The sequence below is a fragment of the Gracilinanus agilis genome, chromosome 3, assembly GCF_016433145.1.
Source record: "Gracilinanus agilis isolate LMUSP501 chromosome 3, AgileGrace, whole genome shotgun sequence".
NCBI classification, from domain to species: Eukaryota; Metazoa; Chordata; class Mammalia; order Didelphimorphia; family Didelphidae; genus Gracilinanus; species Gracilinanus agilis.
The window spans coordinates 529440404-529457081 of NC_058132.1; the positions used below are offsets into that span (position 1 = coordinate 529440404).

The following is a 16678-nucleotide window of genomic DNA, read 5'->3' on the forward strand; positions in this document are numbered from 1 at the left end:
TACACTTTCGTATTTAAAAGCATATAAAACAAAAAATCCATGTGTTTTTTTTTGGGGGGGGGCCTAAACAGATTAATTGCATTTCTGTTCATTTAAAGAGGAATTTTGTTTTGGCACACAAACAAATTGAGTTATAAGCTTGGCCATGAAACAAATTAAACTTGTGTATCAAGGTACCACTGAACCAGTAGATTATGGTAAGATCTTGGGATTTTGGAATTCTTGAATATAGAGGTGTGCTATAGTTGTAGGAAAGATTAAGAGTATTATCATCTTTTTGTGACTGAAATGAGATGAAGGAATAGGTCATGGGAAGCAAGTAAATTGAAGAACTGAGTAATTAAGAGTGTTTGAAGGAGAGTCAATACCACAATTTGTTCAGCATTCCACAATTGAAAGGCATACCCTCATTTTCCAGTTTTTTTTTGCCACCACAAAGAGTGCAGCTATAAATATTTTTGTACATGTCTTTTTCCCTATGATCTTTTTGGGGTACAAATCCAACAATGGTATGGCTGGATCAAAGGGCAGGCATGCTCTTTAGGCATAGTTCCAAATTGCCATCCAGAATGGTTGGATAAATTCACAACTCCACCAGCAATGCATTAATGTCCCAATTTTGCCACATCCTCTCCAACATTCATTACTCTCCCCTGCTCTCATTTTAGCCAATCTGCTGGGTATGAGGCGATATCTCAGAGTTGTTTTGATTTGCATTTCTCTAATTATTAGAGATTTGGAACACTTTCTCATGTGCTTATTGATACTTTTGATTTCTTTACCTGAAAATTGCCTGTTCACATCCCTTGCCCATTTAGTGATTGGAGAATGGCTTGATTTTTTTGTACAATTTATTTAGTTCCTTGTATATTTGAGTAATTACACCTTTGTCAGAGTTTTTTGTTATAAAGTTTTTTTCCCAGTTTGTTGTTTCCCTTTTCATTTTGGTTGCATCGTTTTTGTTTGTACAAAACCTTTTTAATTTAATGTAATTAAAATTATTTATTTTACATTTTGTAATTTTTTTCTAACTCTTGCTTGGTTTTAAAATCTTTCCTTTCCCAGAGATCTGACAGGTATACTATTCTGGGTTCACCTAATTTTCTTATAGTTTCCTTCCTTATATTCAAGTCATTCACCCATTCTGAATTTATCTTAGTGTAGGGTGTGAGATGTTGATCTAAACCTAATCTCTCCCATATTGTTTTCCAATTTTCCCAGCATTTTTTTTCAAATAGTGGATTTTTGTCCCCAAAGTTGGGCTCTTTGGGTTTATCATACACTGTCTTGCTGATGCCATTTATTTTCCCTTCTTCCTTCTGAAGGCTGGAGATTAGGCAGGAAATGGTGTGACCCCCAAAGTAGAAGTTTTTATATAATATATAAATTTACATGTTTTGTATAATAGATGTTTTCCTCTCTCCTAATTTGGACTGATTTGCCACCGAATCCCTCATAAAGAGTTGATACTTACTATCAAATATACAAATTAAAATGGTTAGGAGAACTTGATAAATTCTTTTTATTTTAAGAAGCATCCTGGAGCTAAATCAAATGGAAAACTGATCTGGAATGAATAACTCACCTTTTTCTCATAATTATTGCCACAAAGTAAATAGTACAAATATTATTACCCTTTTTTATTGATGAGAGAACAGCCTCAAGGAGGTTAAATAACTTTTACCAGGATGGTGAAGGACTTCAAGAGTATGCTATGCTGTGGATATATTTTGAGAGAATCCTGAATGCTTAGTCTGGAGAGGTTTAGATTAGGGAGAGACATAGGCAGATAATTACATACCTTGAGAGTATAAGAAATAAAATTAATATAGAGTGATAAAATTTAAAATATCATGGTTTCAAAGGGTTTATTGAAAGCCATTTAGAAAAATGAAGCCACATGCCTGTTGAGTTAGTTCAAAAGTCCCGCCATTACCTATGCCCACCAAGCTACTTCAGCTGGAAAAAGAGGTCGTGCCCTTTCAGGCACTTCCTTTTATTCTTCTCCTTAGATTATTATACTTCCTGTATATGTGATTATGCAAGAGGAGTCATGGGAAATGTAGTTTGAAAGAGATCTAAATGTCCACAGGAAGTTTAGACCAGGGACCTCAAAATTAGTTCAAGGACTCCCAAATTTCCAATATCACAAGAGTCATAGTTTCTACAAATATGATAATGTCTCTATAATGTACCATGATCAGATAATATCACATGGACAATATGCTATGTTTTAGAAAGAACATTAATAAATTGTTGAGCATATAAATAGAGGAAGGTATGTTGGATGGTCAAAGGCCTTTAGTCTATATCAGTGGTTCCCAAACTTCTTTGGCCTACTACCCCCTTTCTAGAAAAAAATATTACTTAGCCCCCTGGAAATTAATTTTTAAAAATTTTAATAGCAATTAATAGGATAGATAAATATACCTGTGGCCATCACTGCTTCCCTGGATCGCTGCAGCACCCACCAGGGAGCGGTAGTGCCCACTTTGGGAATCATTGGTCTATATCATATAAGAATTGTTTGAATGAATTGGTGATATTTTGCCAGAACAAGAGGAGGCAAAACATTATAGTTGTATCCAGCTATTTGAAAGGCTGTCTTATAGAAGAGGGATTAGACTTGTTTGGCCCCAAAATATAGAATAATAAACAAGGAGCAAAAATTGAAAAAAAAAAAAAGATTTTAGGCTCAATGATGTCAAGAAACACTTTTTTAACATTTAGTAAACTCCAGAAACAGATTGATCTGTTTCATGAGGTAGAGTGGATACCATCTAATTTGAAGTTTTTAAACAGAAGCTGATTGAATTACTTTTGATTTGGGTTGTACTAGGTAATGGTTGATGTATATCTAACTTTAAATTTTTGTGATTCTTTGAGAAAAAGATTGTGTGCCAATAAAACAACTATTTGAAAAAGTTAATGATAAAAATGTGATATAGATGCAAGAGAAAATAGAGGTCCATTACAATAATTTCTTATAGCTATTTTCCAGATTTAAATCCATTTTCATAATGAGAACAAAAGAGCATAAAAAGCACCTCAGTAAGCAAATATGTGACTCTTTGCCAAGCAGAAAAAAGATGGAAATAAACAAATTTGATTCAGACTTAAATCCAACAAAATGAAAGGGAAAATTGCCTTTGGGAAATGTCAGAGCACTTTAAATGACTCCAAAATCTCCCAGAAACCAAAAGAAACCACTTTTTAGTACCAATATTCTGCCAGAATTGTGTAGCAATCATGCATGGAATACAGTCTCCAAAAATTAATGAATATTATTTTTAATATTAATCAATATCATTGACAGAGCAATGGAGAGGTATATGATGGGCATGAGTAGGTTGCAATACATAACAATTAAGGAAGTGCTAAGAAGAACTTGTATATTCAAAAAAGAAGATGAGTTAATATTGTGTCAAAATTAAGGGGCTAACAGAGCTGTGTTTCATTGTTGTCATTGTGAATGAAGGCCTGAATTTAAATACACCTCAATAGTTTACTAACTTTATTACCCTAAGTAAATCACTGTCTCAGTTTTCTCTTTTATAAAGCAGGGATAATAACACCTCCTTTCCAGGTGGCTGTGAGGATCAAATAAGATAATATTTGTAAAATGCTTTGCCAACCATGAAGCACTATATAAAAAGTCTATTATTATGAAGCCAATAGAAATGAAAGAAAGCTTCTAGGACTTTCAGTGAATTCCCCATGGAAAACTTATGGGAAGACATGAGAAAGAACAGCCCAGAATGGGCAGGCCTGGGTTATGTTTTGAATTATTGAAGGAAACATCTGTCTATACTGATAAGTTCATATGTCTATTTCCTATTGAAGTTATTTCAGTATTATTTCAGACACAAATATTTCCCTTTTCTGAATTTTAATAATATTGAATCTATGTCCGTGTTTTAGACCAGGAGTTATATACTTTATTTTTGGTTCTATTATCCCTTGATTTTAAGCAAACATTACCATACCTCCTATTCAATATGAAAGGTAACAAATTCTAGTGTTTATCATGGACTGAAAAAAATAAAACAATTTAATTTTTAATAAAAAATTTCAATACACAAGATTTAGTTTCAGGACTTTCTCTCTTTCATAGCTAAATTTCCTTGCCTGCTTCAACTAAAGAGCGAACTCTTTAGGAGCAGGGCCTGTCCTGATTTTTCTGTTTTCTTTCCATCCTCAAATTTTTCACTGTTTTTTTTTTATTAGGATCAAATCTTTACCAAATATTTCCTTTACCTCTTGACAAGCTTCTCTTCCCTCCTGTGAGTAGATAAAGTTTGGAATGTCTGTTTTAGACTAATTTTTCAGATCTGTATTACTTAGTTTCACAGTTAGATTTGTTGTCCCCTCACAATCAGAGGTTATGTTTTATGTTTCTCTTCTATGAGAGGCTTTTAAAAAATTGATAACTGATACTCTTCTTCTTGATTGTGAACTCCTTGATAGCAGTGACCATAATATTTATAATTCACCTTTGTATCCCACACAGTACCTTGTGCTTTGTAGGAACTCTCTAAATGTTAAATGATTGAATTGTCTTCTTATGTGCATTCTTTCAGTGACCTTTATAATTCTAGAGTAACAAATTATCTTCATTGAATAAAAATACTATAATGATTGATATTTTTGCATGATCTCTGCTTGGGTATTGATGTGTGAAAGCATATGTATAATGCATTCTCTTGCTTAATAACCATTTCAGGTTCTGATTTCTTATCTACAGCTGTCCAGGAAGTCTGGTCATGACAGTAGAAATCATTTGAACAGCTTTAGAAGGGACTGAAACTCCCAGACAGATTCTGCAAGCAGGTTTAGAAAACACATATTATAGATGTATGTTTATTCTAGTAACCAGCATTCTATGATTATACATGAAGTTAGTAACAGAACAAAGATCTTAATTTTCAGGCTTCCATTCCTCCTTATATCAGAGATATTCACTGCTGGAATATAAAAATTTTTAATATTGATAGATTAGTTTCCTTCCTTATAAAAGTAAAAGTGGACAGCTTTTAAGTACAAATTTTTCTTTCCCCCACATTTGTTGTTGTTTTGTTTTTGTTTTTACAGACTCAGAATACTCATATTACAACTTAATATTGAAAAAAGCAGGACAATTTTTAAACAATTTGCAGATTAATCTCTTAAAATTTGCCTTATCTATAAGAGCATACTCACCAACCATTCAGATGTTTCAACAGGTATGTAAAATCGGCTTGACTATATTTGATTTTCCAAATATATTGCATAGAGAGTCATCATATAAATTACTATGGCCTACTGATAACATTTTGTTTGTAAACTGAACATTTAAAACTTAAATGTAACTTGGGGCTGCTAGTTCGGTCAGTGGATAGCCTAGAGATTGGAAGTCCTGGGTTCAAATTTGGTCTCAGACATTTCCTAGTTGTATGACACCCAGTTGCCTAGCTCTTACCACTTTTCTTCCTTGGAAGCAATACTATGGGATCAATTTTAAGAGAGAAGGTAAGGGTCAAAAAATTAAGTAATATATAATACAATATTTCACTGGTTTGTTATGTATGTTGTGAGATGGGGCAGATAATAAGGGAAAATTTTTGTATCTGGGTAGAATGTGGGATTACCTTTTAAAATTTTAGAAAATTTAATATAAATTTTGATTTCAGTATTAGCTGGAATAAATTGATATTTGTAGTTTTCTTCTCTTGCTAAAAACAAAATTGAAAATATTCTCTATGATTTTTTCTTTTAAGTTTTTACTTTAATTAGAACAGAAGTTTGATAGTAGTTGATTTATTTTAATCAAATAAATATGTTAATTTAAAAATGGATTGCAATTAAACCTTCCTAGTTAAGTATCATCTTTATAATGTTAGATTGCTGCTGATGAACAACCACCAGAAGATTGCAGTGCATTTGTGGTTATACATAAGGAGTGCACCTGTAAAACTAATGAGATTAAAAAACTTCTGAAGAAGGCTGCTATGAGGTAATTGAAATGAATACCTATAGAACAAGAAGTAGTTCACAAAGGAAATATTATTACAATAAACCTTTGTAATTGTATAAATAGGGCAGCTAGGTGGCTTCTTGGATAGAAGAATCCCAAGCTTAGAAGCAAGAGAATTCATCTTCCTGAGTTCAAATCTGGCCTCAGACACTTATTGGCTGGGTGACCCTGGGCAAGTCACATAAGTCTGTTTGCCTCAGTTTTCTCATCTATAAAAGGAACTGCAGAAGGAAATGGCAAACCACTCCAGTATCTTTGCCAAGAAAACTCTTTGTGGGGTCACAAAGAGTCAGACACACTTGAAAACAACTGGAATTGTATATTTTCATAAATAATTTCTATTCCCGCATATAAGCTTTTAAAAGTATCTATATTTTTAAATTGCTGTAAAATCAAGTATTTTAAAGTTTTTCTTGCCCAATTATACTTAATTTTCTCATTCATTTTATTGGAAATATGAATTACTTATGAAAATTTTAAAGGAGTAATTTTCTTAAATCATGATATGACTTGTATTCAATATTGACTGCTTAAGTACCTATTACAAATCTAAATTGAGAAATTAACAAAAGGTTAATTAGTGAAATGGAACATCCACTCTCCCCAGGAATTATTTATTCTGTATTTCCCTTTACTTTGATCTATGATCTCATTGGTATAAGTAAACCTTCCATTGAATTAAATTGTAACCCTTCAATGCCTTCTCATCCTATGCAATTTCACCCCATATTTTTCTATAAACTCTCCATTAATAATCTGTCTATTTTTATAGTCTTTGCTCTGGTTCTTTTAACATTTCGTGTCTTTTCCTCTTTTTGATGCATAAATATCCCACTTCTTTTACTGCATACATTTATAAATATGTGTATGTATCCTTTGTATCTTATATACCACTTCTCATATTATTAATATTATATGGTATGGTTAGATTGCAGTTTTATCTTTCCATTAATATTTGGATCATTCATATTTATATTCTTTTGAAATTACAGTGTTCCATGATTTGCAACCTTTTAGCATCACTAAGAGAAAATAGATATTAAAAAAGATAGCTTTTGTAACAGCGAAAAGCTTAGGATCATTAGATATGTATTTACCAAATGTAAACTTGGAAGATTTGAACCCTGATTTCTTCTTTCTCTTCAAATCTAAGCATAAATAATTGTCCACTTGAATAGCTAAAATGCTACTCAAGGGGTAGAGAGAATTAGGAAGATAGACTGAGAGGACAATGAGGGCAAGAGTTAAGAAATAACATTATTTTATACCGTTTTTACCTTGCAGGTTTTTTTCTAATTTGCTGATATACTTGAAGGACGACTTCCAGTCCAGATGCATGACCTAATCTTGACAATATACATTTTTCATCCTTTTTTTTTCCTATGTGAATATTCAGGTTGATCCCTTTTCAATGATATGAATTTATTATCCACTATGAAGTTGTAGGGCTTAGTACAACTGGTAGAATATGAAGTCTGGATTAGATAGATAATGGTGTTAGTGTTAACAATAATTCTAACAGATTTATGGTCTTTAAATGTACTCTTTGCAAAAAGTTAGTACAAAGTAACTTGAATTTGGACATTCTATCCTTCCTAGAATTTTATTTTTCATAATGATCTCAAAAACATTACACTTCAATAAAAAAGAACAGAAAATATTGTATATAAAATTGTGGACTCATGTATAGTTTGTTTTGTAAAGTTGTAAAAGTTTTAAATGTAGTAGTTAAACAACCCTCCTTGTCTGTGACCCCTTCTGAGATTTCTTTTGCTTTTTTCTGTCTACTTTTAAAAATGTTTCATTGATACTTTTATTTCTTTTTGTTTCTGCCATTATTATCAATATCCACTAACTTATGTCCCCCTCTTCTCCTTTCCCTTCTGTAGAAACCCTCTTTTGTAATAAATGTGTATAGTTAAGCAGAACAAATTGGTATGACAAAAAATGTTATATCTCATTCCTCAACTCTAGACTATTCTTAACAAGAATTGGGATACACATTTCATTATCAGTCTTCTAAAGTGAAGATTGGTCACTGCATTGATCAGAATTCTGAAGCTTTATAAGTTGTTTCTTCATTCTCCTGACTACTCATTTCACTCTATATTACATCTTAGAAATTTTACTATGTTTCTTTGGATCTCTGGTATTTGTCAATTCTTACAGTACAATTTTCTTCCATTACTTTCATATACCATAATATGTTCATAATGTCACCCAATTAATGGGCAATCATATTGTTTCTAGTTCTTTGCCATTACAAAAATTGATTCTTTAATATGTTTGTTCATATGGGTTGTTTCCCTCTTTCTTTGGACTCTTAATGGCATAGTTTAGTGACTTGAGTTATTATTCAAAATTGTTTTACGGAATGTTTAGATCAATGTACAGCTCTACCATTAATGTATTAGTCAGTCAGACATCTGCTAGAGCTTTCTCTCTCTTCAAAAAGCAGTGTAGCTAATAGTTTTTTATTTGTTCTAATAAGAATCTCGTTCTTAAGATTGTGGAAGAACCAACAGAAAGAAATACAGAAAGAAATCTTCTGGATCTGATTCTCAGTAACAGAGCCCTCGCTCTCTTTCCACCCATGGCTGAGGTGGAAATGATAGGAATGTAGGGAGAAGTGACCACTTAGTCCTAGAGTTTGTGATAAAAAAAAAAGGAAACTAGACATAGTCTGGTAGATCCTTGATTATGAGAATACAGATTTAAAGGAGTCAGAGGAAAAATAGGTTCCCCTGGGATACAATACATCAGGGGAAGTTAGTCTAAGAAGTTTGGGAGATGTTCTACATAAAATTTTGAAGATAAAAGGGAAATAATTCCAAAAAAGGAAGAAAAATGTAATTCATCTGAATAGATTAGTTGATATTGATACACAATACACAATAGTGATACTGATGACTACCACCAGCTCAGATTCAAGAAATAAATGTGTAGAAGACCACAGCAAGGCTAGATAATAGATTATGAAACACAATCCTATGAAAAAGATATCAGGAATGCAAAAGCCCAGTATGAACTGAGGCTGAAAAAGAAATCTAAGAACAAAAATAAAAGAGTGGTTGTCATAGATTTGTTTTTTTTGTTGTTGTTGTTTTTGCTATTTTAGAAGAGAAAGAGGTATTCAAGAAGGATTTGGACCTTGGATCAGCAGGGAGGAGAATAACAGACAGAGAGAAAACAAACCACCTTGTTTAGCTCCTATTTTCTTTAACAAGGAGAACACTAGGAATGACTGCATAAACATGACTTACATGAGATAAATTAAGAGATACTAAGAAGTTGCCTGCTGCCTTGAGAAATTCATGGGCAGAGCCAGTATGGAGGAATGGTAAGAAGTGTTGTGATGTGTTCCTTTCCAAAAAATTCCTCCAAATGGATCTAGAGAACGTACCAGGCCAAATCCTGGAAAGAAAAGACAGAAAAGTCACATTCAATGCTTTGTTTAGCCCAACTCAGCAGACAGACAGTATATATGGCATATGGTGATGGGTAAAGCCAGAAGAATTCTGAACGTGGAGCATTGCTGTCCTTGGAGAAGGCTGTAGTGAGTAAAGCAAAGGTCTCAAACATGCCAGGACATTCCCAGACCCATATCAGGGTGTGTAACGGTTCAGGTGTCACCCATTACCCAGTTCCAGGTCACGGATCCAGGTCACAGTGAAAAGGGAACTTGGTGTGTCCCCCCTGGGCAGAGAGGCCTAAAGTGGTATAGAGAAAGGAGGGAGTTGGAAGTCTGCAGCAGTAGCAGTGCAGTAGAGGTCTCACACCAAAGTGGGGCCATCATTCTGCTTCTCTGAACCAATACAGCTTTCAGCAGGCCAACAGGGGCCAAATCCTACAGCAGAGCCAGAATCCAGAGCTTCTAGGTCCAAGCAAGAATGCTGCTGAAGTCCAAAAGAAGTACTGAGGAACCGCAGTCAGGGTCTCTCGGGTCCTAACAGCCGTTTCTTCACACAAGTGGAGAACTTGGAATAAGATCCAGAAGGCAAAGAACATGAGCTTAGAGCCAAGAATAGCTGAGCAGCCAAAGCGAGCGTTCCACGGGGGAGCGAGGGGTGGGCCTCTAATGAAGAACATTGCCAAGTATTCCTCATGAAAAGACGAGGGCTGCCTGCAGCAACGAGTGTCACATCCGTCCTGCACTGAGATGCAACGACACCCCTGAGTCGTGATGACAAGGGGCTGTGGGGCACCTGGTGAAGGCAGGCCTGCGCCATGCAGCAGCGTGTCTACGTCGTGTGGTGGCACGCTTGTGGCCCGCACTGGCACCTCGTGGTGCTACCTCACAACGTATCGTGGAACTGCACGCAGGAACGTCTGCGACACGCAGTAACATGGCGCGGCATGGCTGCATCCTGCCACCACTCACAAGGTAAGCCTGGCACCAGGGGACGACACAAGTGCGCCATGTGGTGATGCACAAAGGCCTGTCTGTGACCTTGGGCCGTGCCCCGGGCACCAGGGCGACGCCCCTCTTGGGACAACTCGCAGAGGCATCTGCGTCGTCTGGCACCAGCAGCCCGGCACACAGAGACGTTTCTGCCCCGAGTGATGATGAGCAGTGGTGTGCCTGGCTGTCACTGGCATGCTGTGCCACCCCGCCTCCTACAGTGGCCACTTGTGCCACGCAGCCTCACACTTGCGGCATGCTGTGGCTGTCTGTCGTGCAGTGATGTGTAAGGACGTGCCAGTATCAAGCGGCGGCACAGCAGCATCATGCTGCAGCACAAATTCACACTTGCTCCATGCAACAACACGACTATCACGCAGCAACACGCAAGTGCAGTCTGTTGTAGTGACACAGCTGGGTCATGCAAAGACATGCATGACTTGCAAAAAGCTTCTTCAGTGCTAAAAAATTTCATTGAAATCATGACTCCATCCCCATTGGATGGGCAGCATTGTTTGAAGGGAAAGTGAGAGGTTAATGAACTCAGTTGCATTCACATCTGACAGGTTTGATTTGGAGCAGTTGATGCTTTTCTGAATGGTTTGATCCAATCATATTTCATTTGTCTTTGTCATTGTTATATTGCTAAGAACAGTGTATTACTTTTTCACCAACATCATGAGTTGTGGGATTAGATTCTTTTCAGTGATGCTGGTGACTCTTTAGACTTAATTTAAATTAAATCAAATGAGTGAGAATCAGTTTTTCTGGTCCACATATTTCAAGGGCTTTCTGCAACTGCCATTCTGTGTGTCCTCAGACATGTGCGACTATAGGCACTTCTTTCTTCATCTGTCTCAGGGGAATGCTGAAAGTAAAAAATGTGCTCCATTGCATCCTTCCCCCTCAGACATTTGGCAGACAGGCATTTGTCCAAATTCACGTTCAGCTGCTCTATCTTTCCTTGCCTCAGTTTCTTCATGCCCTTTCATGCTTCAGTATTTCTGATTTCAAGACTTCGTTTCCATTTCATCTGATCCATTTGGCAAGAGTATTTTGTGGGTGCTCCAGGGCTAGTATATTGTTGGGTTGTCTAGACACATTTTTTCTTTCTTGTGCCAACTGTCACCAATAACTTTTTTTTTCTTTTAACCCTTGTACTTCGGTGTATTGTCTCATAGGTGGAAGAGTGGTAAGGGTGGGCAATGGGGGTCAAGTGACTTGCCCAGGGTCACACAGCTGGGAAGTGGCTGAGGCTGGGTTTGAACCCAGAACCTCCTGTCTCTAGGCCTGACTCTCACTCCAGTGAGCTACCCAGCTGCCCCCTCACCAATAACTTTTCAGTTCTTTGAAATAAAATTAATTATTGCATTTCTATTCCATTTCTTTCTCCTGTAATTCTGTTGCCAGGAATTAAACAGTTCCAAGACAAGTTGTAATTAATAACAACTGAGCATGTCTAAATTATCAAAGTAAATACTCTTATGGATAAGTAGTACCATTTCTACATTAAGGTTTTAAAAAACAAATTGTTGAAGATGTCATATTGGTTTGATTGTATTTGGATTTAGCTATTGCCAGAAGTGGGCAGATAGCCAAGAAATTTCCTAATGCAAGGGAAAAATATGAAACTCAATGGTGAATTTGGCATGACCCAGCCAAATATATGTCATTGCCCTTCACTCTGTCAAGGGGATACTTAACCATCTGAAAAGAGTAAAATTTTTAAGCTCCTGAACAATATCTATATATATTTACATACTTTATTCTGTTATTTTAAAGCAAGCCTAGAATTTCTACCTCATAACAGTTTGTTAGCATTTAGAGTTAATATCACATGACCTGAAAGTTAGAAAACATCAGTTTATATTTGTTTTACAAATTAGATTGTTCTTCTCCAACTAATTCAAATTAGTGAGGTTTTCCTGCATATATGTCTACATTTTTTTAAAAAAGTAACCTGCATGAACACATTAATAACACGTTCTTGTTATGTGAAATGAACCTATATGGTGTTATCATTGCAGTGCTTATTTTGGCAAATAGACCTCTGACTAATAATGGACTCCTCCTTCCTAATAAAAATAATATCAGTGATTTTCTTTTCTCTTCTGCCTTCTATATGTGTGCTTGTTTTATATTTTGTGATTTTGCTTTCCTTCTCTTAGATATTTCAGAGTTTTTAGAGATATTTTTTGATATCAACAAGTCTATAAAAGCAAGACCAGATGGAACTAAAGTTAGTTGTTATGCAACATCTGTTGTTATATATTCATGCTTCTCTCACAGAACTAGGTAGAATGATTTCATCTTCCTAGTGAAGAATTAACAATTTTTTCCTTATGAAATTAATATTTATTTCTGTGGAGAAATAGTCTAGATTCATTATGTAGCTCAGCATTTTAAATGATGGAGTACATAGTACTTTTTAAATCTTAAGAATTATCACAGTTTGGGGGAAACTTTTGGGAAACCCCAATGTTTATTTTAATGTTTCTTTTGGTTACTTCATAATCTATCCAGTATTATAAGACACACTATTAAAACCATAGATGGAATCCTTTATTCCAGTTAAACTATAATAAGGCATTGTAGCATTTCATAGCTTTTTATTTAAAAACGTGCCTTTCATTTGAGAATAGAAATAAACTTAGGATATTTATACCTTGGCATCTGGGTGGCATGATGAATAGAGTGCTAGACTGGAGTCAGGGATGCTTGAGTTCACATCCAGCCTCAGATATGTGCTAAATCAGTGGTGGGCAAGCTTTTTAAAGAGGGGGCCAAAGGAAAGGAAATGCTCATCTGTCAGTCTGTTTCTAAGGCAGCTCTTTCGAAGTTTCATTGTATTATATCCTACTTATTGTATTCGTCAGATTAGGAGTGTCATGCTGAGGGATAGAACATTTCAGGGGGCTGCATCTGGCCCACAGGCCGTAGTTTTCCTGTCACTTTGCTAACTGTATGACCTTGGGCAAGTTACTTAACTTCTGCCTACCTGTTTCCTCATCATATAAATAATAATAGCACCTGCTTCCTTGGGTTCTTCCGAGGATAAAAATGAGATAATATTTGCAAAGCATTTTGTAAACCTTAAAGGCACTATATAAAAGATAGCCATAATTGCTATTATCATTACCTCTGTTATTTTCAGTGTTCTTACACTTGTTTAAAAAATTATATTTACATTCTGTAGGAAAATAATAAATTTGAAAATTATTCTGTTGTAACTATATATCCTTTCTCCAGCTTACATGTATTTGACATGTAATTCCATGTGCTCTAGTTACCATTCCAACTAGACTAACCACTGTCACAAATTCTATTCTGTCCTTTCCTAATTTTATTTCTTTGTATACCATTCTATCCATGCCTGGAATGGACTGTTCCCCTTATTTTCTCTATACCCTATAAAATTTAATCAAAAAATTAAATTAAAATTTAATTTTAACATAATTTAAATTTAAACTTAAAAAATTTAAAAACATTTAAATTAAAAATAAATAATTTTAAATAAAATGAAATTAATAAAAATAAATTAAATTAAATTTCATCTATACTCTATTAAAATAATACCTTTTCTTTGAAACACAGTTCAGGAGCTTCTGCCATGAAGGCATATCATCTGGTTATAAATTATACGTTTCTTCTTGAATCTCTGCAACTAAATGATGAATTCCTTTTCTTATATACTTATCATATTATAGCTTTTTGATGTAGAGACAGTAGGGATCTAGAGAGAAAATAAAGTACCAAAATAAGACATTAGAGGTATAAGGATGATATTAGAAAATAAGTATTGTTTTATTAGTTTTGTAATGCAAGGCGGCTAACAGAAACTTTTTGCTTCTGTAATTTCTAATGGTCACAAAAAGTCAGTTAGAAGTCTTAGACTCTTCAGAAAGTCAGTTAGAACTTGAAGCTATAAGTAGAGGTTGAAGTTCCAACTGACGGGGCTTTTGCCTTCTGGCTTTCACTGTGGCTGGAGGCTTTTGCTTTGGCTTAGCTTGTTGGCTTTGACCTAATTGCTTCAGCCTTGGCCTGTGCTTATTTGTCTTGGGGAAATTTAGACCTATCTCATTTTCTCTGGACCTCTCCCTGATCTCTCCATCTACATCCCTCCCCTTCCCCTGAATTTCCTTTGGGCCCTGGGTGGAAGGGAGGGCTTGGTGATTGGACATTGTGGGTTTAGTTTCTATAGACAAGTAGAGTATCCTCAAATAAGTTACTCCTAGTTTTAGTGATTTGATAAAGACTTTACTTAAAAGGCAGTTAAATCTTCCTCACTGAGAGAACAGACTCTCTCAGTCTAAACCTCTCCGCAACCCATCCCCCACCATCACCCCTTTCCCTAGCAGTAGTTAGAAAATCCTGAACCTCTTTCCTTCTGATTAACCTGAGATTAATAAACCCCCTTTGTTACCAATTCAGAGCCTCCGTGAATCATTGTATTGAAAATTTAGGCAAGGGTTGAAGAGGGAAGGAATTATTTCTTTATTTCCTGAGAGAGCAGCGGGCATCCATCTTGGGAGGAAACCCTTACCCAAGACTTCCTCCTGAACCCATCAGTTTCACTGACAGGGAGTAGCCCTTCAACTCCTCCCTCAAGGGACTTGAGAAACTGACAAGAGAAAGCCCTCAAGGCAGATTTAAACCATCTCTGACTGGCCCAACTCCTTTGTGTCCATAGAGATACCTTTCCTGCCTTGAAGGATCCAGCCTATTTCCCAATAGCCTCTGTCTCAAGCCTCTGAATAAACCTGTTTGAACTGCCCTCTCTTACATACCCCATTTCCTTTATCTCCTATATACCTTTTCTTACCTTCATTCCTTCCCCAATCACCTTATAATCACCTATACCCCCATTATCTTTCCTCACACCCAAATTGCCTTGGAGACCCACTCAGATTACCTACTTTTTGATAACAGTTTAAAGATAAGAAATAGAGAAGCTGGCTTGAGAAAGAATTGGAGTTTCAAATAGAGCCTAGAGAGAGGGTTAATTTCAACTGGTGGCAGTTATAACCATTATTTCTATGACAGTTACACACTCTGGGTGTGGCATTCCAGGAGGGGCTTCTGGCAGTCAACAGAGCCACACACAGCTTCTTTTTTTCTCAGGGCTGGAGAAGGTAACATCTTTGCCTCTCTCTATCTCTATCTGAGGAAAAGACTTGGAGTAGAGTGTTTTCTTTTCCAACGGGGGAAACACTATTCGTTTATCTGTTAATTGTCTATAAATCGGTTAAACTGTGAAAAGACCAAACAAAACCTGGTCTTTGGTTTGGACTCTGAGTCTGTTAAGGCTCAGAGCCCTAACTTGTGGAGACTCAACCAGCTAGAACTTAAAGGCGAAGTTAAGAGTTAGAGTGGTTAGGTTTATTTAGAATAGTATAAATTTGGTTAGTTAGATCAGAGAGGATTAATGTAGCCTCTGAACCACAGGAGAAATGGTTCCTTGGAGGACCTGGGAGTTTATTTGGGTGAGTTAGAATCCCTTAGAATTAGAAACCATTTTCCCCCTTACATATATTTAAATAAATAGTTTATTTTTTCATAAACAAGAGTCTCTTTAGTGTTCCTTGTGCCTTGCATTGCTCACCCTAATTTTATTTTTACAGAGGAGACTCAAGTGGTTTGGAGCAGATTGTAGGCAGGATTCACTCAGAGAGGAAAGAAAACGGCCAAGCAAATTTAGATCAGTGTCTACCTTTTAGCATATCAACAAGATGCTTAGAGGTGAATGTTGGTCAGTATCTCTTATATATGATTGTATACCCTTATTAAAATGTGTTTTTTCTTTCTATTTCAGGCCTAGGCCATATTTATTTAAAGGAGATCATAAGTATCCCACAGCCTCTGAGAACCTACCAGTCATCATACTTTATGCAGAAATGGGTACTAAGGACTTCAATAAATTTCACAAAATTCTTTCTGAGAAAGCTCAAAAGGAAGAAATTCTGTACATTTTCCGACATTATGTTCAGGTATACTATTTTTATATCAAATTTAGCATGACTGTTAAAATAATTTCATTTCTTTTAATTTATATAATATAAAGTATTCCTTAAACTGTTCCTTTCTTACAATGGAAATAGGAATAAATATCAATTAGTTTGCATACTACTTTCATAATAATGGTTACTGGTATGCTGGGAATTAAGATGACATAGTAAAAAATTCTTTGCTTTTCCTGATCCCTATACACACGCACGCATGCGCGCGCGCACACACACACACACACACACACACACACACACACA

General features: G+C 35.7%; 1 protein-coding gene across 1 annotated transcript in view; it reads left to right on the forward strand.

Annotated features, from left to right (window-relative positions):
• The window catches only part of UGGT2 (UDP-glucose glycoprotein glucosyltransferase 2), a 261577-nt gene that overhangs the window by 36634 nt on the left and 208265 nt on the right, over positions 1–16678 (forward strand). The window contains exons 3-5 of the mRNA XM_044667227.1: positions 5092–5222; positions 5880–5992; positions 16228–16402. Coding sequence (XP_044523162.1) covers positions 5092–5222; positions 5880–5992; positions 16228–16402 — 419 coding nt within the window. The remainder of the gene's footprint in view (positions 1–5091; positions 5223–5879; positions 5993–16227; positions 16403–16678) is intronic.